Source organism: Vicia villosa, linkage group LG3, assembly GCF_029867415.1.
Source record: "Vicia villosa cultivar HV-30 ecotype Madison, WI linkage group LG3, Vvil1.0, whole genome shotgun sequence".
Lineage (NCBI taxonomy): Eukaryota > Viridiplantae > Streptophyta > Magnoliopsida > Fabales > Fabaceae > Vicia > Vicia villosa.
In genome coordinates this window covers 59,516,659-59,538,519 of record NC_081182.1, presented here as the reverse complement: position 1 = coordinate 59,538,519, position 21,861 = coordinate 59,516,659, and the positions used below count along the sequence as shown (strand labels likewise).

Here is a 21,861-nt window from a genome sequence, read left to right as displayed (position 1 = left end):
ACAAGAACCTGAAAGAAACAAAGAGGTTGATATTCAGTATATTCGTTCAAGTGATAATGTGGCAGATCTCTTTACAAAGGCACTTCCTACATCGATTTTCAAGAAGCATGTACAAAATATTAGAATGTGTCGCCTTCGAGATCTTTAAAGAAGAGCTATATATGTTCTGTTGAGGGGGAGCATAATGTTGTACTCTTTTTCCCTTATTAAGGTTTTTATCCCAATGAATTTTTCCTAATAAGGTTTAACGATGCAACTTATGTTCCCATAGGATTCTTCTCAACAAGACTTCAACGGAGCACCATGACAAATATTTCAAAAGAGGGAGTGTTATAATAATAATCAATTATTATTATTACTATTTTGAAATATATTATAAATAGTGAAAATCTTTTATCTACAAAATTGTCAACTTAGCATAGTAATTTAAACTATTTCATCTACCATCACAATGCTATAAATAGCACACTATGAGTTCAATGTAAAATGCAACATTTATCCAAGTGAAATAAGTTACTACCACACTCTCTTCTACATCTCTACTTCTATAGTTTGATCCTAATATTTGTTTTTTTTTTAACAAGCCTAACTTAAATACTATTGTTGTGAAAATTCAATTGGATGAGACTACATAGCATGGTGAATATTTCAAAGACACATGCGAACAAAAAAATGAGTGATCTTTCATATTCATAACGTTCAGCACAAGAATAAACCAGGGCCAGAAAACCAAAATTAAGAAGATGAGTTATAGGCACATTATTGCCTTACAAAATATAATTACAAGGAAAATTAAATTTCGGATGCCCCAAATCCAATGCTATAGAGAATATGGTATATTCTATTGTACAATCAACAGCTTCTATAAATTATGCTAATCTGGGTCAAAGTCGGCTGTTCTAGAAAGCTCATGTACACTCTCAACTGAACTATAACTAAATCTATTTCTTCCATAAAAACATCAGCAGGCTTTACATTTAATTTACAAAAGTCACAGCGGATCTAGTATAATACAGTCTACTCAGTCTAAGCTGTTTTTCCTCTCAAACCAATGAGTAAAGAATAATGTCACCTTCATTGTATATAAATTAAAGTCAAGATTTATCTGTCTTCTTATGGAGCTCTTTATCAGCGAAGTGAAGAAGTCGCCTTAGTCTTAGAACCATGTCACAATGGAATGGAAGTGCTGTTCTTCTTTCTAGGTATGCGGGGCTGACTGTCATCCATGACAAGGCGTGAAGCTCTGCTGCAAGGGATTCCAGAATCAAGTGTGTCTCAGTTTCAAAATCTTTAGCTTCCCAGCTCAAACCTCTACCACCCTGCTTGTTAATTCCTCGAACAAACTTCTCTTGGGTGATGTTAGAACATCCATAATAATCGATGAGGCTCACTGAAAGTACTGAAGGCCATTCTTCTTTCAGGTTGCTTCGATAGTCCTTCCTCATGGAAGCAACTGCTTTTGAAACCACAAATCCTGTGGAGAACGGAAGAGCTGAACCCTTGCTGTGAAGCAAATGAGCTAGAGGCGGAGACTCGGCAGTGAGGCATGTGGGGAGTTGAAGGGCTGTTGGAGGAAGGAACCGCATGCTGGGAGAAGGAATTATAACATATGCAGAAGATGCAGAACCAAGAGACTTCACTGGGGTGAAACCTTCTACATTACCTACAAAAGACATCACCCATACACTTTCAGCTCCTCCCAAAAAGTTTTTTACTAGTAATACTGGAATGATTTACTTCATAAAGAATATTCAAGTATGAATTACCAACAAAAAAAATTCTAAAATTTGTATTTTGGTTATTTCAGAAATGCCAAATCCTATTATCTTTTGCTATTAAATGTACAATTTTAAAAAAATCCAGAAACCTTAAGTTCAGAACAATGAAGTCTATCATTAGCATTAGCATAATTAACATAATGCAGTTCCATAATTTCAGGCCCAGAGGGATGCTTTTCTAAATTTTCTTAATCAGACAGTGAAATATACATCAAAACTGGATTTAGGTTGAGTTAGACGTGGTTCAAAATTATATAAAATTTCAACTTGGGAATGTCATTGAATAATAAAAAGAGAAAAAAACTATTGTGGTAAAGATCACTTACCAGGAGATGATGAATCGGCTGGGAGAACTGGTTGAAGCGTATGGTCCATAGAAATTGCAACAAAACTAATGCTTTGTGCCCAATGAAGCAAACCCCTTGAATTTTCAACCATAGAATGTCCACCCATTACCTGCTTCCTTGAAGCAGATTGCCCTAAATTGCCTTTTATAAAACCAGTTGGTTTGGCATGAGGGCTGTACAAAGGACTAGGGGAGGAAGGAAGAGTTCTTTCTGGGATCAAACTCATATCTGGTTGTTGCAGAGAAGAACCATTACTATTTGAGGCCATCCCATCAGACAGAGACTTACGGAGTTGTAGAGGCCATCTTTTCATCTCAGATCCACCAGCTGAATAAATGGCTTTCTGCCACTCTGTTTGAATAAAATATCAGTTACATTAGCATCTATTGGCTATTATATCAAGAATAAGAAAAATACAAATTTCCAACTGAATGCAAGTATATACGAATAACTTGAAGATTGGAACAGAATGAACATGGTCTAACAGCAGATGTCTAATTACGAGTGGATAACTGCCATCATTACCAATAGAAAGCAATAGGGCTCAATTTGATAGACCAAACAGTTAATGGTCCTAACTTACGTATAAAAATTAAATAAACCACAGATTAAAAAACCAATGTTTAATATATAACATCAGAGATGTGTATTTTCTATTTTACCCCATTCCGAGATTCAATCACTTATTTACATATAACACACTATAATGAAACAAAGATTAGATAATCGAAAGTGAGTTCCCTCTAATCGAGAATTAATATTTTGAATGTACTAAAGTAAAATAAATGAAGTGAGCTAAATTTCATTATTGCAATTGAGTTGCTCATTCGATTCGACATATTGTGGTACACAATTCATAATTGCACACCACTGCTAAATCTAATGATTCTACACATAGAAGGACAGAGCACCAATAAAAACTGATGTAAGATTGTTATTTTAAACTGAAAGGAGAGCCCAAGCTCTTGCAAGGGAAAACTAGAGTCCCGGCTTCTCAAAGAAAGAATTTATGTCGATAAACAACCCAACGACTAACTGTTAGACTATAATATTGGATAATGGGGTAGGTAGAAGTTAGGTAGTAAGTTATGAAATTGTTAAGTGGTTGTTCAGAGTTGTTATTTTGGTTATTCTAGTAAAGTCTTTATATAGCCCTCAATTGGTAGAAGGGAGAGATGACTGTAAATAACTAAAGTGTTACTAGAGAAAGCTCTAGTGAAAGGAGAGTGCTCCTTTGGGGTGGCCTTGAGTGCAAAGTTATCATCTTCTTTGCATACTATTGTATCTTTGCTTTCAATCCTAGTACACATTCAATTGATAGTATCAAAAAGATATTTAAGGACTTCTTCTTTTCTCAATTTTGTTGATCAATCTTTATTCTAGTTAGAATCATTCTCTTGTTTATTCAATTCTGCCCAGTTTTGAGAATTTTTTCAATATTACCAAAAGAAAGATTCCTAACACTAATATCCTCTCCAACTGCTAATCACCTCCCTATAACCTAGGGAGCTTGGTCTAACAGGCATACCATTTGCCAAGCTTGGTCCAGTAAGTCAAGGTTTGGTTGGCCAATTCGCAGCTGTGGCACAATATACACTCAAGCCTACAACATTGTGTGACTACAACCTACTCACTTGAGTTTGGTAGAAGTGATTTTTAATTAACTTCCACAGAAAGTCAACGACGTTGTCATTAAAAAAATGTCTGCCATGTTTCAAACCCGTGTATGTATAATGTACCTCAAAAACATAGCAGATATGCAGAGACAGAAATCTTACCAAGGTACTCAAGCTCATAGAAACCTCCAATGCGTGCTATCACAAAATCCCGAGGCTTTGCAAGACCAGGCTCACAAGATTGAAGTATCAGACAACCTTGTTGAAGAACTTGGCCAAAAAGGCACTGTAGACCTTTTGTATCCTGCCTACTGCTTATTCCACCAAAGGGAAATATATTCGTGTCGAGCAATTCTCCCCTTGAATCTGTCCAGATGCATACAAGCCAACGCCAGTCCTCCGTCCATCCATAGCAACAGTGTAAGCTTGGAAGAGTCTTTTGATCAGACCCAGATCCATCAATGCTTGAAGCAGAATCCACACTCCCAGATGTACTTGTACTCTGCACGTGGTTACCACTACTGTCATCTGCCAATGCCTTGGAAGTTTCTGAACCGGGGCTACCAATAACTGAAATACCATGTTCTGGAGAACCTGGTTCAGCAAGAATAAAGAGGGGTTCAAACATGTAGCGAATTTCATCATGAGGAAAGACATCCCCAGTTCTACTTGGATCGCAGTTTAGAACCCCAGACCTTGTCGGTTGCCAAGAATTATCCCAATTACCAGGTCTCAAGCTAGTATCAATGTCACCCTCTCTCGAAATAGAATGTCCTGCCATCCGAGGACCAACACAGTCTTTCCACATCCCAGAGATGGGAGAAGGCATTTGGGGCATAACAGACTGAGATCTACTAGAAAATGCCAATTGAGATAAATCACTAGAAATGCCACGTGAAACACGACGAGCCTTGCTGTACACAGTAAAGGCAGTCTCTTTTAAAATAACAAGCTCACTCACTGATGGACTTGTGACTCTGAAAATGGCATCAACTGTAATTATCTGCAAGACCAATTTAGGAATACTAAACCCAGAAAGCACAGGGATATTAGATGCTGAAGCTTCATCAACAGTTGCCAAACCACTCAATGCCTTTACAACCTGACTGTGCAAGCTAGATCTCCTCTCTCTATCTGACTGTTGGATAACTGATCCAATGGCAACTGATGATTCAATCACAGTTTGTAAAATTGCAGATGGATCAGGAAACGGGCACACCACATAGATTACCTAAATGTAAGGAAACAAAAAAAAGGATGAGATCAAAAACATCTAAGAATGTAGATTTGCCAAAAAAATACGGTGAGAAATATAGAATTTTCTTTTTTTTCTTATATGAACAGAACCATGGGTTATCATGATGTTATTTCATCAGTAGGTTAAAAATACATTATAGCCAATAATCTACAGTATCAAACCAATAGACAAGTCACTTACCAAACAGGAATTGTTACTTCCTTCAGTGGGGTTCACAGAAAGACAGGAGTTGAGGTTTAAAGCTCTCAGCGCCTTTGAAAGAGACTTGAGATAACTAGTCAGGTCCCAACCATTAGATAAAGATAAAAAATAATCACTAACTGAACCAACAAGAGATGCATTGCTGCTCTCAATCTTCATTGATTGGGGACAATCAAGTAAAACAAAACCACAAGATGACGACTTTGCAGGCTCAATCTCCATCTGATTCCCCAAGACCAGAGGTGAATGAGTACCTAACTTGCACATCTCATAGACTGAAAAAAGAGAAAAAAATAAGACTGATAGAACAACTCAATGCAAAAAAGCATAGTGAAGGAACAAAAATAGTTGGAACTTAAATCAACAGTAGTAGAGAACAAAATTCAGGAAGCATACTTCTGGCATAGCATACAACTATTGTTATTGTTAATTGGTGTGACACAGGAAAGTCCAACAACATAAACAGCTCTAAGAACTTCAAATAGAAACTATCCCCCCATTAAGAAATACTTTTTTCTTTTCCAAAATAAAAGATCCTAGTCCTACTATAGTTTCTCCCTATTTTCACATCCTTTATATTGTCTAATATACCTCCATTTTAAATAGTTAGATATGTATACAAAATTTACTATAGCCAGAATGTAAGGATAAAGATTTAAAATATGCAACCTCAAAAATGTCATCAAACAGACCTTATAGATCAATTGAAGCATAATTACCACTACTCACCTGTTCCTAGTTGCTGAAAAAAATCAGCAGCAGCAGAAGTAAGGGGATCAATGTCAGGACATACGACGTGATATGTAACCTGTAAATGTAACCAAAAATACATACAATTACATAAATGAAAGAAAGTTGTAAAACTCATTTGCCAGCAACATCATCAACTGGTAATTATAAGCGTACAGGTTTCTGCAGAGCATAAGGTTCAAGAGGAGCCTTTTCCCAGTGCTGCAGACAGTTTGCTGATGCCTTGAGCCAATCATCCTGATACCTATTACAGGGGCAACACTAATCTAAATCATCAAATGCATTAAAATACTATCAAAAGCCTTGTGTCCTGGATAATTATATAGTCAAGCATCCTTGACTTTAAACATAAAAAAATGACTGCAAGTGCACATACCCTACAAGTATAGAAGGAAATGGAACAGCAATGAGGGTAGGTTTTAGCCGGGAGCACAGGTGCTGCTCTGATTCTGAATTACACATATCTTGACCAGATCTCCTTTGAGAAGTCTCATCCACCTTGGCACTATCCATCATGCTGGAAACTGCAGTAACATTCAAAATTTATTAGTAGACCGAAAACAAGGCTTCTATCACTAATGCACAAGCAAACTTATACCTTTAAAACTGGATGATCCACAAACAGATGATTGGGATGGGCTCAATGGTTCCGAAGAATCCCTACATTCACTAATGCTAGATTCAGCAGAAACCCCGTCAACTATGCTTCCAGTATCTACTAACTGGTTGCGTCCTTTACACCAATCAGTCACAGATAGTGGCCCTTCCAAATTGGGAAATGCCGACTTTAAAGCTGTTTTGATGTCAGATTGTAGCAAACTGATCACAGTAGAAGCATGAACCTGTAAATTCAGAATACCGACAAGCTAAGTATAAAATGAAACATACAGCCTATTTTATCAGTAGCTATTTAGTACTATAACCAGAGACCAAATCTTAAAACCCTGTCCTTGAGGAGAGAGACACCAATGGTTTGTGAATTTACAAATCAACATGGATTAGTAGATGGAACATTTTAGAAAAGTATGTGCAATAAAGGCTTACATCAGAAGAAAGTGGATCCACTAATTCCAAACCAGCAATATCCAGCGAATGAGAAGAGGCAAGAGTTCCCCCACAACCAGCATGGACCATTGAAGGCCCACAACAAAACCCACGCCTCCACTGTTCTTGCAACGCAAGCAGGCCATAAGGACCATCACCACAATCCGCATCCAATGCCAGATCAACAAAGGAAGTAGCCTGTTGGACAAGTAATGTGATACCATCAAGAAGCTCCTGAAGTGGCTTTCTTTGACCATAAGAAAGGATGCCTTCTTCTTTGAATGAATTATGGGAAAAGGAAGGACCAACTTCCAAGTTTGGTGAACTGGAAGGTTTTACAACTTTTGAAGCTCCTACAGAGCGCCAAACACCAACAGGTGCATTGAGGTGCCCATCAAGCATCCCTCCATCAATATCACCTGCAATCCTAACTGGTATATTTTCTTTCTTTTTCACCTCATACTTGCCAGATATGTTATCTGTAGTGGTACTCGGATCATTAGGAAGCTGATTAGAAAATGTAACCCCAGTGGACCTGCTCAAACCAACAGGAATGAGGTTGTTACCAGAAGACAAAAGTGTGTGTCGTAACCTGCACATGGAAGCTTGTGACATAGCACAGGTAACATCAGTTGCCAATAATGTTTTTGCAGATAGAGTGAAATGCTCTGCATCCTTTGTGCCTTCAGTGTCCTTTGTGCTTTCGGTAATCTTCCTTAAAACAGACTTGACAGAGGCATTAGAACCAATGTTCGAGAACGGAGGTTGCATTATCCCCTCAGATTTAGCAATGTTGTTAACACCTGCAACTGCTTTTTTGTCATTTATGTCTTTCCTACTCTCCACAAAAGTATAGTAATTTTTTGAGTGGAGAGTCATACTTGTATCATTTTTTCCGGAACATGTTTTTGTATTGATAACCAGTCCATTCTTCCCCTCTGATCCTTCAATATAGGAAGAAGAGGGTGGCTCTGCACCATACAAGTAATTGTTTGAACAAGAATTTGAACTCTCTGCTTTTCGAGAATTTGGAAAGTAAGGGCTTCTGAATAATGTTGTGGATAACCCACTAGTAGGGGCCTCAACAGCTCCAAATTCAGGAGCGAATGTCATCATTGCTTCAGCTTTTATTATATGATCAAACTCCCCTGTATACAACATTTGAGTTTGATTAGTTGCACCCATTGACATGGAGTTATTCAAGTTATCTTGATCTTTGTTAGGACATTCCTCCATGACTGGTGGAGGAGTTGGATTAAAGCTCTCAAACGAAGAAAACCCAACAGGCAAATGCATTTGATCTGAAACATCCATCATATCGTTACCAACTGGACTACTGTTGACATCTCCACAATCCGGGGCAGACAATATAAGGGCCTGAGATTCAGCAGTTCCTGGGGGCTTTGCCAGAAAATTTATTGTACAATTAGAAACCAGTATATTAGAGACCAAGAAACAGAGGGAAAGATTCATAATACTAGAATTGTGAAAAGAAGCTTATAATCATGCAGCATTCATGATTTACGGAACAAGATTCAGAGTAAACTTTGAAAATAGTACAATCCATTCAATCAACCAAAGGATACCTTAAATCTAAATTTTAAATTAGTAATAGAATATCATGTAGAAATAAAGTTACATATGGTTCCTGTTTACTATATATGTTTCCTTAAATCAGAAAGAAAGACAAGGCATAAGAAATTAAGAGCATATACAAGCCCTCTTTGTATAACAAACAACCAAAAAAGTGAAAACAGAAAAATGTATGTATAATGTTTTTTTGTGCATAGGAAAAGCAAAACCTTAATTGATCAAGTTCATAAACACCCTAAAATAGAAAAATGTCTACCTATGCTTAACTATTTCATTATGAAAAGAAACTGAACAAGGTTAAAAGTTTACTTTTAAACAATTCTTCAGCTCAAGGAAAAATGCAAGCTAATAGATGTTAAAATGTAACTATAAGTTTATAAATATTTGCTAAGAGTCCCACATAGATTGAAGATAAGGTTTGCCTAAAGTTTATAAAGTCAATGTTGTAAGGTTGGGTTAGGTCACACTCCATCTATATCCACCAACAAGTCCAATAGTGTTGGGCGTGATAAGGTGCATTAAGAGTCTCACATAGATTAAAGATAAGGCTTGACTAAAGTTATAAAGAGTGACACTCCTCACCTTACAAGCCGATTTTGTAAGGTTGAGTTAGGTCAAACCCAAACTCTATTAATATTTAAACTATGGACAATTTAAGAGTTCAAATGTGTTTCACAACAGTTTAAACCCTTGAGCATAACTTAATAGCTCTTTTTATCATGCAGAGAAAAATGTAGAAATCAAAGAAGGAATCCTGTAAATATAGTACTAAAAATATTCAGATACCTCTCCAAAAGGTAAATCATCAGTTTCAAAGAAGTCGCCAAAATCACCAAACTCGGATAAAAGAGCTTGAATATCCATTTCCATGCCTCTATTCTCCTCATCATTGTCACCCCAGTCCCAGTAAGACCCAAGTGGCTCATTCTCAGCTCTTGTAATGGCTGAATTGTTAACTTCCATGGAACCAAAATCAGACATGTACGCAGCTTGCCCAGGAATATTTGTAGTAGCACTTAATGACTGTGTTCCTGGTCGAGACCGCTTAGAGCCCTGCACAGCAATAACAATCACCACTAATCTCCAATTGTACAAAATTTAAGATTGGCAAAATAGTAAAGTTTTAAAAGATTTTCTATTCTAAAAAAAACTATGATATGTCAGATAATCATCTTTTCAAGCAGAAGAAAAACTGCAATAATCAATTTTCTCAATTTATTTAATAGACACGGTGAAATAGCCATCTTCATGTGCATACAACAAAATAAGAGGCCAACTTAAGAAGTAGCAAGCATGTTGCAACTATCTTATAAGAATACTGCAAAACTATAGGTACATGTATACCCGTTCCAGAACTTATGGAGACTGTGTACTCATACATTGAACCTGAGGTTACTATTCCTACTCTCACCCATATCATAGTAGCAGATGCATTCAAACATTAAACACAAGAAAAATGTTACACTGTTATTATGCTTCCTTTCAATCCAAGGAAAAAACATCACTGAAAACAGCCTCAAGAATAGGGAAAATTTTGGTGACTAACTTTAGTAGTTTTGGATAATCGATTATCCTCCAAGTTCTTTGTAATTTTCTTTTGCTCGTCTTGATAAATTTTCTAGTTAAAAAAATTTTAAAAAAAAATACTTTATCAGAAATAGATAACATACCAATTTGGGGCCATCACTTCCCAATCGATCAACAGAAGAAATCATAGACTGTCTACACGCTAAAGAATCAGCATCTGCCTCTAGTTCACTTGGTCCTGTAGTCTTGTAATCACTATCACTAGAGCTGGCACTTAAGCTACTGATACTGCTACTGTTGCTATTGCTACTACTATCATAACCATTTTGAGTTCGGGATCCATTGTATTCAGTCCAAGGATCTTCAGTAGATTCCACATGACCCGCACTGCAGAAGGTAGAAGAAAATTAAAGATATCAAGATATGAAAATTAAGGCTTTAACCAAAACCGGATCAAATTGAGCATATTTATGTGCTCTAAAAATTACCTGAAAAAATTAATAGGGATTATATTTGCTTAAAAGATATGGGAGAGAAAGGTTTATCAATAAACCAATTACTACATACATACATGTCAAGTAAACGATATTTTGATATAATAAAAAGAAGAAAAGATCTAAGGAGAGAATAAGCATGCACAAACACAGAAAATTCTAGATAAAGAAGCGTGAGGAAAAAATGCAACAATGCTTCCTGCTTTCTCTGTATGCCAGATATAGCATCTCCCATGAAACAGCCATGAGCAGAAACATAAAGGGCTCACAATTAACCTCAATAATCAAAGATATAAGAATGCAAGGAAAAAATAGAGATAGAGAGCAACAAACCAGTGAATAAAGGATGAGGAACCAGTCAGGGATGGACCCATCCAATTCTGCAGCCAAAATCTGTATTTTCATAATAAACAGAGTAGGAGTCAGAGGTTTTTCATAAATTGAGGGAAGTAATAGTGGTCGTGTGGCCACAATTTAAATGGAAACAAATCACTATTGCAAAACTCTGCCACAATGGAGAAATGCTTCATCACTGGATTCTATTTGGAGTAACATGGACTTTTCAAGGAGGTTTCCCAAGTAGATATGCAAAAGGATTGAGCAACTTCCCTCTAGTGATGTTTTCTCTTTTTCTTTGTTGCTTTGTTTTTCCATTTTCTTAATGTACAACCCCTTATTCTAATTCTCATGTTATTTTTTGTCTTATGACTATTAAAAAACATTATATTACATCAAAAAGAATTAAACAGGAAAACAAGCTTGACCAGATTGTCTTATAAGCCGCACAAAGCTTTTAATTAAAGAATGGGGGAAATAAAGTAAGACGTGGAAAAAAATACCTTTTCAAAGAAGACCTAGCTAACGACGTTTGAAAAACAGGTACAAGCACTGACTCAGCTGGATAGAGAAATGTTTTCTCATTATCTGACAAATGATCCGGTGATCCTTTGTGATCACTTTGTCCCGTGACAGGAGATTTGGGTAAATTCCTAACAACATTTTTATTTGACTGCAATGCCTTGTCAGTTTCGGATCTAGGGAAGCCAAGGCTCACTTCAACAAAACAATTCTGCCCCCTTAGCTGGCAACCAACACCCTGGGAAGCATGATATGGAAGACCTATAATTCCATTTGACACCCTTAATTTGGAAGAACTGCTGTAGAATTTTATAAAAAATGGAATTCAGTCAGTGATGTCTTCATAAGCCAATTGTACACCAAGGGTTAAAAAAAAGACCTGAAATAACTTTGCTTGACAAGATCACTTGATGAACAACCAGTCAAGCTGCCACGTATTCCATGAGGAGAAACAATCACTGCCACATAATAATGTAAAATAATTTCAAATACAGTACCAAGAAAAGTCATCTGGAGAACTAAAATGAACTTAGTAACCCTTTTGGATATTGGCAATGTTGTCGATGACAGATGGCGGTCCATGGCGGAGAGCAAAAATCCCACCACCGTGTTATAGCGGTTTATGGCGGAAAAACCCACAATACCGACCAACATTTACCAATGTGGGAAGCCCAAAAACCGCCATGAATATCCGTCATAGTGTCGCAGTGGCGGATATTTGATAACACTGGGTATTGGCATGTACGAATACAAATGCATTAACACAGACCCTAAACCCTAAACCGCCATGTATATATGAATCGTGATATGACGCCTAAAGAAGAGAAGGTCATTAACAGATATATTGACAATAACTCTACATAAAGGCGGTAGAGACAGAAAAGATTAACTCCTCTTTTGCAGTAGAAGAAATTTATTAATTTGGAATAAAATAACAAAGATAAACAAGTGGGGGATGCAGGTCCCATTGAACTATCCAAACATCAATAATAAATCTCTAACAAGCAAAACTGAGTACAACAAAGCTCTTCAAATCCATCCCTCCGAATCTTTGAAATAAACCAACAATACATTGAACACAAAAGAAAAAACATTGAAAAGTAAAATACTATTCAAAGGAAAGGAGTCCCCATAAGCCATTCCTTGAAAACCAAATCATTGGTATATCATTGCACACCAAACAAAATCCAGTATAACCCAAATATTTTATGCCACCGACAACAGGTGAATAGCATATCAAAGAATACTAGTGCTAAGAGAGCAAACAAAACTTTATGCACAAAAGACCACACCAACCTGGAAGTCTATAGGTTGTCTCTGTAGAATGTTTCAATAGTTTTTCTAGATCACCAGTGGAAAGCATTCGGATATTCCTGATAAAAGGGAGGGAAAACAACAGGTAAATATTTCAATGCAAGCTAAAACTATAGACCATCTAAAAAATCTAGCACCATCATACTTTGAGGACACTATGACATGTATAAAGATTGCCTCCTCTGTTGCAGCAAAGACAAACTCAAATGCAGGGTGTCCTCTCCTGTAAATATCAAAAACATGCAAAAACAGACTCACTGTCAAAAAGTAGAGGCAAAACAACACAGAGTGCAGACAATGGTTCAGTCAATCAGCTTTGGTGGGATTCAGAATTTGAAATTTTGTTTGAGGTCAATGCAAACAGCCTAAATCTATAAGAAATTTACTGTCTGCTGGGAAAGAAGCCTGTTATGGTACAGTTTACAGTTGAGAAAGTTTTTCCAACATAAAATATGTTCCGCTACTTAGTCAGGGGTAGATAGTTGCGGTAACTTGCACAATACAGTTGAATCATGCTACTATCAAACAGAAGGCAGCAAGTAGCTTAATGTCACAGTAAAAACGGAATGATAAGACAGAAAGATAACAAACATGTCCAAACCTAAGAAACACTGTACTCCAAAATTATAGGTGTATACATATCAGGTGCGTACAAGCTGTATACTCTTGAGTACATTCTGGGAATATATAAAAAGAAGGGGATATATCATTCTGGGAATATATATCAGGCACTCAGTTTGGCTGCACATGGATGTTTGTGTACCAAGTAGCAACTCGTACCCACATTAATAAGAGAAATAAGTATTCTCGTCCCTTTTTTGTAAAATGTTTAAACCATTATTACTTTGAAGATCTTTTCATATCTCTTGCTATGTAAATATTCTTTTCCGATTTTCCGCTGCACAAATACCACCTTCCCTAATTTTATTGTATACTTTTTTATTAATTCATTATGATTTGTAATGTAGCATAATAAGAAAAGACTCTAGACTGTAACTAAATAAGCAATCCCTATAATCAAGGTAATTAAAATCGAAATCCTACCTAAGATTGGGAGGTGGAGTTAAGTTCGTAAATCATAGGATCATAAGTGTGATCCTACGAAATTCATAATTAATATATTTGTGCACATTTATTCATGTACAAACACTAAATTAAACTTAAACTAAGAGTAATAACTGAAAAGTACATTACATAAAATTTATTTAGGTCAAAAATTAACAACTAAAGTTATAGCTAAAAATGAACCCAAAAAAAAAGTTATAGCTAAAAAAGACTCGGCCGTTGGTAAATTATATTGGGCCTTTTCTAAACAGACCCAACCCAAGCTAAGGCAACAGGCTCAACTAAAATCAATTTAAAATAAAAATCAAAATGAAGGAAAATTAAAAAAAAGATGTGCATGCTCCTAACCTAACCCCCCAAAGCAGAAAGAGAGAGGGGGGGAAGTGAAAACCGAGTGTGCCTCTGGCAGGCAAAACGGAAGCCGACAGTGAACCCGTATCAAAGAACTTGGTCGCACAACAAAAACAGGGTTGTGGTGGGTATCTTGGTCGGAAACTTTGGATAGCACGAGAGAGAAAAAATCCTATTTACCAAGGTTTATAAGAAAAAATAGGGTTCAGCAGTTTTGAGAACTAGGTTGCATGCTTATAATATCAGAATCATGTGTTTTAAACAAACAGGCCGGCCGCGGAACTGACCCGGCAACTAAGCACGCTCAAATTGCAGATTTTCACTGATTGCACGATCTTGAGCCACGAGTCCCACGACCCTACCAATCTTGGCAAGAAGTGAGTTTGCGCAGGAACAAGATTGCGAAGGTCTGAAAAATCGTATGATTTCAAAATAGTTACCATCCTGCTATTTCACTATATCACTTTTAGGGTCGGATTTTAAACTTATAATAACACTGCCAGAAACAAATTGGAGCAACGATTTGAAAAACTTCATCTACCGAGTCATTCAATTTTTGTTCTACCTATTACTCTATCTGTTGATTCAGGGGAACCATAGCCCGCTTTGTAATTATGGGATTTAGGACATACTTGTTGCCAAAGATCATTTTTATGTGGTTACACGTGACCTGTTGATGACTATTTAGTATAGTCTTTTACATTTCTAACTGACACGCATCATGTATTGGTCTATCACAAGTTAATATATTATATACCGTTGATTGCAATCGGATTTTGTTATAATTAGCATTCATAGTTAGCTTATATAGGAGGAATAATTGATTTGATCCCAAAACTATAGGACCGTGTTTTTTTCAGATTATATTTCACTTGTACATGTGTGTGTATGTGTTTACATAACCCTATCAGCATTAGTGAAATGCTAAGCCTAAATATATTGGTGAAAACATACCTTAGCAGTTCTTCCCTTTGAAATTGATGGACCTTTGAAAATACATCTCCAAATCTCATGTAATAAAGCCCAAGCAGTGATCTGCCAAATTTAATAAGATAAAATGGCAAGATATGACCAAAATTAACATCACTTTGAAGAATTGGAGGGGAGAAAAACCTTTCTATGCAATTCCTTAAAGCCTGAGAGAGAGCAGCTGCAACCTCTTCTGAATCCCCAGGAGCGACCCAGAGCCCAGACGCAACAACTTCAGAAAAAAAAAGTTTCCCATATTTTCAGAAAAAACGAAAGTATAAAATCTCCAAAGCCACTATCTTTGAAGAAAGACATGTACATTGTAACATCCCGATTTCTATAAATGGAACTATTATATTATTAAATAGTTGTTGTATATTGTTTTCAACTTTACTATTTAACAGGCTGTTGCATATATGCCCTAGACAACAGTTCTATTAAGTGTAATACCTCTTAATCCCGATAATGCTGGCTGAGCAGTTTCAGAAACTGCTGAATGACGCCCTGGAAGAAAAAGCCACAGCTTAATCTTTTCATCTGCATGTTAAGTACAGAAAACAAAAATTTAGGCAAATAGAAAATGGAAAACCATTTCTATTCTTTCCTACTAGTTAAAAGACAATAAAAATTGCAAATAATCACAAATGAAAAAACCATTAAGTCGGCAATCTCTACCAGGATTATGCAAACCCTGAGATGGATCCCAGGGTCCAACAAAGGAATTGGTCCATGAACTGAGAAACCCTTCCTTCTGAAGTTGCAGATGTGATGAAAGTACCAGTAACATTGCAGCATCCTTCTGGTCCGCTTTTACACTGTTTGAACAGAAGGTTTCCCAGTAATATTAAAATAGTGACCCAGAATGAAAGAGAAAAATATAAAATAAATTCCAACCTTTTGTCAGGAAGAGGGTTCATATCAGGTTCGTGAGGGAGAAACTGAAACCATGATATCTGATGTAAACTACCCTGTACAAATTTCAAAAATTATATCCATAGTTATACATATAAAGACAACCAAGCAAATTCTAAGCAAAAATAGAGCAGCTGGAGATATACATTAATTTATAGTAAAAGCTAACTAAAAATGCAGCATTGAGGTTTAACCTTTTCACACCCATTTCTAATAATGATGTTGCTCTTGAAGAAGGGAGATTCGACCGTGAATCTCTTGTTAGACTAACAGGCGGTTTTTCTTTTATTTGATATATCCTAACGTTGTCAACTGCAGAATATGGAAAATAGTTGTTTGTTCAAACTCCGTTAAGCTATAACCGCTATTTGACAACGCTTTGTATTAAATCGCGTATCGTCGCGGAACAATATTAGTTAGTTAAATTTCTGCTACGCTACAGCGCCGCTATTTGACAGCACTGTTATCTCCAACAATAGCAACAAATTTTAAACATTTATGTTTTCTATTTGTAAAAAAAAAAAAAAAGTGAGCCAAGACTGAGGTTGATACAACCAATCCACGCAATTAATTGACATGATCGAACAAGTAAGCAATTTTAATGTAAGCATTCAAAAGAGCCACTATTATATTCTTCTAATAATCTATTTCTTATTTATTTTTTATATTTTAAAAAAAAATGGTGGAATAGGACACGTGTCACCTCCTGTCAATTAGGTCTCCCGTCCAACATCTTTCTTTTTATACCCGTGTTATTACATGGGTTTTCATTGCTACTAGTACGTATCAAAACGAAAAGGGAAACTTCTCATACATAAACCAAGTTCTAGATCAGGCTATTCAAAAACCAACTAGGGTTAATATTTAAGTTTCGTATAAAATGATGTAGTTTCGCTAAACATAATCCAATAGAACCAATACCAAACATAACTATAAACATTTCCAAATATCGAAACTATTCTTCCACTTAAGAAGGGGACTGAAACTGAAAGTCACAAATATACTACTATCATCCGTGTTTCAGTCCATACCAACCAAACATCCACTGACGTCATTACTTATCGAAGAAGTCTCCGGTAACCCTAGCAACGCTTGTTTAGAAAAATCAAGATCCCACCCAGTACATGATCAAATAGGGAAAAACAGGGAACATAATCAAAACGAAGCTAGTTGTGTTAAAGCCTGTAGATTTTTCTATCTACAAGAAAACTCTAAACACTCAGAAATCATATCTAATTAACATGTGATAATATATAATGCTTTAGTTATTAAAAATGTTTAACCAACTTAATCATGAGATTATCACAAAACCAAAACAAAACAAAAAAATAATCAAGGTGTGCTATACGATATACTAAATAGGGTAAAACGAAATTCAACGATGAACTAACAATATTCCAGCTACAACACACAAAGCTATCACACAAACAACAATAAGAGTAATAAGATGCAGAAAAAACCTACAATTTTGAAAACGTTCGTCCACATAGCTGATGAAGCAACCGTTCCGGTGAATTGAATAGGGTTTTGCGGTAGAGAATATGATTATAACAACCTCGATCTGCTTATTAGGTTTTGCCGAGACTTATGAAGCGTTTACGTGCTTCTGCTCTTGAAAAGCGAAATCAAATATGCAAAATTCGGAATCTGATTCAGAATTCAAAACTCACTCTGATCCTAGTTCGCGTTCCGCTAACACCGAAAACCAATCACCTTCACATGAATGATGGTAATTGCATTCAGCATTTCCGCAAAGATCACTCGAGTAGGGTTTTTTTTTTTTTTTTGGTTCCGACGGAGTTGAATTTATCACCGCTTAACTCAACTCCAAATTTTGCGGGGGGTGTGCATGACGAGAAGTTTAGCGTTTTCAATATTTATATATAGTATCGAATAACACTCAATGTAATGTAGTATTTGGATTTGGACTATCTTATAATTTTGAATTACTTTTTATCATGAGTCCAAAAGAAAATACTTTTTGTTATAGTGTATTTGACAAAATTAATAGTTAAGTAGAAATGAAAAGAGAGAAAATCTAAAATTAGTTGATTTTAATTAAATGGTGAGATATAAGACAAAAATATGTGTTAATAAAGAGATAGATGAAAAAATATGATTGAATTTATCGCGTGTTTTGTCATTGTTTGATTGGATATGACATAATGAAAGCGATGAATGAAAATGTATGTTTTTTAAGAGAGATTGAAATGTGGCTAAATAATAGATGATTATCAACAATATGACGCATTACAAGGAAAATTCACTTAGCTAATAGCATTCGACGGTGGATAGGATCGACAATTAAAATAAAGTAATCGACTTTTGTGTAGTTCATGTGTTAATCGTTTGTTTTGTCAAAAAAATGTGCTAATCGTTTGTAATTTGTAGTTTTTTTTTCAAAAAGAAAATAAAGAAAAACTAACTTAAATGGTGCAACAAATGGTGTTCGAGTTGACAATTTTAAAAATTTGAGTGATTATGTGTTGTTTATATAAAAGAAAATGGATGTACGACATTTTGTTATAATGATCGGATAACTAATGAATGATTATAAATGATAGAAGTAGTCATTAAGTTTGAATGTATAGAATGATCACATTCATATCACTTGTAACAAAACAAAATAGTAATATGGATAAAGTATATATTGTAATAATAATGATCTGGTTTTTTTATCCTATCACGAATATTAAATATCTAGTAAAAATGAGAATAATCAATAATAAAAAGATTTAGATGTTAGATGTATTCAAACAGTCAAAAAAATATATATTTTAGATGTGAAATATCAAATTATATATTTTATAAAAAAAAAAAATAATTTACCCTATTTTGTAAGTTATATAACAAATTGAAATTATATGTTTCGTTCTGGCAATGATTAACGTGAAGTGGTAAAAAATTAAACTTAATTTTCAAATAAATTGTGTGTTTCAAATGGGGCATTGATTGAATAAATAGTATTACTACCGCTAAAGTCGGCCAAAGCGCTCCATGCAAAGTTTACGTTTACATATTTGCACATGCAATAGTCGCTTCATTTTTTCTAAAATTGTAACCCTACTATAATAATAATAATAATAAAATTAAGTATAAAAATTGTTTACAACTCACGCGCGATATTTTCCATCGCTTTATTATAAATTGAGAATGAAGTAGTCATTTCGCGCATATCTCTCATATTTTTAATTGCATATGCATTCATTTAACTCGCTCGTTATAATATATATTGCACACTACCATAATACATTATGCGTATTTTAAGTTAAACATGTAATTTTGAGTCATTCGTTGATTTTAATTAAATAATGTGATATAAGATAAAAAAAAAATATGTGTTAAGTAAAGAGATGGATGAGAAAAATATGTTTTAACTTATTTTGTATGTTATTATTGTTTAATTTTATATAACATCATAAAGACGATTAACAAAAATTTATGTTTTCTAAAAGAGAATAAAATGTGGCTAAATAATGTATTATTCTCAAAAATACTAATTACTTTTGAAACATTAAGAATGAGAAAACACCCACTTATTTTTATTAGCAAGAAGCCAATAATATTATTGATTAGGGAAGTACAAGGGACACTCCAACTCTTACAAATAAAGATGAATCGTTAGATCAAAAAAAGTCTAAAAAAAGCCAAAAAAGATATATCAAACAAACATTGTAAAATGCAATAAAGTTTTACACTTCCAACCTCTTATAACTATTGAAATAATGAGAATAAATGATATTATCCACCATAATTTGTCTACACCAACAATGAACATCAGCACTGCAACAAAAATTTAATGGCCAACAATACAAACACCAAGAAACTCCCTACACAAATAAACCGCACACCATACTGCATAATTAGTTTATGGAGTTATCGATCAGCTTGCATCTGATTGCACTATTCAGATCAATTCAAATAGTCTACACCTTTAAATCATGCCCAAAACTTCCAGGCAAACTATTGCACTACACTCTTCACATACAGTCATGTGGCAACCAAGCTAACCTACACCAAGCATATCCCTGAATTGAACACCCACTTAATTAATAATAGTGTAATTAATGGCCTAAATCATTTGTAATTTGTAGATTTTTTTCAAAAATAAAACAAACAAAAAATGCCAACTAAAATAGAGCAACAAATGACGTTTGAGTTAACAGCTTTAAAATTCAAATGATGATTTGTGTTGCTTCCAATATAAAAGAAAATTGACATAGAGCACTTTGTTACAAAAACAATAATTAGTTGATTAATAAATGATTATATATAACATAAGTAGTCATAAAATCTAAATGCAGAGGATAAAAGTAAAATTGTGATATGTAATGAGTAGGGCTAGACAAGAAACCGAGGCCTAGTCCAAACAGCAAAAACTGGAAGGAAAAAAAAGAACTTTGGGCGACTTATAATGGGTTATCGGTTCACCGTGTTACAAAATCGATTTGAGCCGGATTATCATAGGTAGTTCTGATTAGAGGAATTTGAACCGCATGTACCCTACCCATCCGGGTAGCCAAAACTCTATCGTTTTATATTCTAGTTTACCAATACCCTAACATGGTCCCTCAGTGTCTCACACACAAATACAGCCGCTAACCACTCATTCTTTCGTCTTTCCTTCCTTCTTCCATATTCACCTCGCCTAAAAAAATCTTTCACCTTCACTTCTTATTCACCTACGGTCCTTCACCATCACATCCATTGACGCCATCCATCACCATCCACCACTCTCGCAAATTTTTTATATCTATTATCATCACTAGACATAAATCTACATATATCTCTTTAGTTAGTGTTTTAATGATTTAAGGTGCTTTGGTTTATGGTTAGAATTTTGATTGTGTTTTAATGGTTTAAGGTGCTTTGATTTAGGTTTCAAAAAATTTATTTAGTTTTGATTTTTCTAATAAATTGTTCTTATTGTTTCAAGTTAATAAATAAACATTATTCATTTTCCTGTTTGAAAAGGTAAGGGTTATTGTTTATTTTTTTAATTTTTTTGTCAAGGTTTCCAACTTGTTGTCCCTGTTTTGAAGAATACAAGTTTTGGTGTTTTTATCTTTCTTCATTATGTTTGGAAAAATTTTAAGTTATTTCAAATTCTTGTATTTTAGTTAATGAATTGATTGTTGTATTTTGTAGTTTATTAATTTTTTTAACCAAAAGATCTATTATTAATTGTGTGAATCCGAAAAATGAAAGATAGCATGGCAGGAGAAAATTGACTTTAGTTGCCATCTATATGCTTATTAAAAGAATAATATTGTTAGTACCATAGTTTTAGGATTGACACAATTTTGTTAAAACATGGTTTACTACAGATGTTCTTACATGTTACTCGTGATAGATGTCCTGACAGATGTTGTCACATGTTATACCAGAACATTAACACATATTGTTTTTAAATCTTGACAGATTTGATTTGATTCTGTGATATTCCTTTTGGATATATCTCAACTTATTTCGCATGTCAAGATGATTTAATCTGCAACAATCTTTTGTATCTCCAATTGTACAGGTGGGCAAAATTGGATGCTAAGACAATTTAGGAAACTTGATATTTGTGTTCCAAGATTTAAGGAGATTTATCTACACAATTGATACATCAATCAGCTTATGGATCAAGAAATATATGGATGCAGATTTCGAAGCCCATGGACTGTAGAGGTGTATTTAAAGAGAATATTTGGCCTAATGTAATTTGAACTTTTCAAAATTTATAAATTAGGGGAACCAAAAAGTTACAAGTTTAAGAGTCTCTCGTTTAGGTGCTTTGTC

At 34.9% G+C, this 21,861-nt stretch overlaps 1 protein-coding gene across 2 annotated transcripts; it reads right to left on the bottom strand.

The window, feature by feature from the left end:
* Positions 1-711: 711 nt before the first annotated feature.
* LOC131661603 (mediator of RNA polymerase II transcription subunit 13) lies at positions 712-17,968 on the bottom strand. 2 transcript variants are annotated; one of them, XM_058931195.1, is made up of 22 exons: positions 17,542-17,968; positions 16,060-16,133; positions 15,841-15,980; positions 15,616-15,702; positions 15,310-15,397; positions 15,151-15,231; positions 12,926-13,003; positions 12,763-12,839; positions 11,846-11,924; positions 11,448-11,765; positions 10,942-11,001; positions 10,258-10,501; positions 9,374-9,640; positions 6,995-8,395; positions 6,549-6,792; positions 6,327-6,474; positions 6,107-6,194; positions 5,930-6,008; positions 5,180-5,475; positions 3,904-4,972; positions 2,105-2,476; positions 712-1,663 (listed from the first exon to the last, which is right to left on the bottom strand). In XM_058931195.1, the coding sequence occupies exons 1-22, from the start codon at positions 17,563-17,565 to the stop codon at positions 1,095-1,097; spliced, it is 5,883 nt and encodes a 1,960-aa protein (XP_058787178.1). In that variant the 5' UTR covers positions 17,566-17,968; the 3' UTR covers positions 712-1,094. The 2 variants fall into 2 exon arrangements, with proteins under 2 accessions (XP_058787178.1, XP_058787179.1); XM_058931196.1 differs by having other exon boundaries at positions 11,448-11,762.
* Between the last annotated feature and the right edge of the window lie 3,893 nt (positions 17,969-21,861).

Excerpts from the sequence above, each read along its gene's own strand:
- LOC131661603 (XM_058931195.1), bottom strand. The coding sequence starts at position 17,565 with ATGTGGACGAACGTTTTCAAAATT. Across the intron at positions 11,925-12,762 it reads GACAACCTATAGACTTCCAG|TGATTGTTTCTCCTCATGGA; the intron begins GTTGGTGTGGTC and ends ATTATGTGGCAG. Across the intron at positions 6,009-6,106 it reads CTTATGCTCTGCAGAAACCT|GTTACATATCACGTCGTATG; the intron begins GTACGCTTATAA and ends TTACATTTACAG.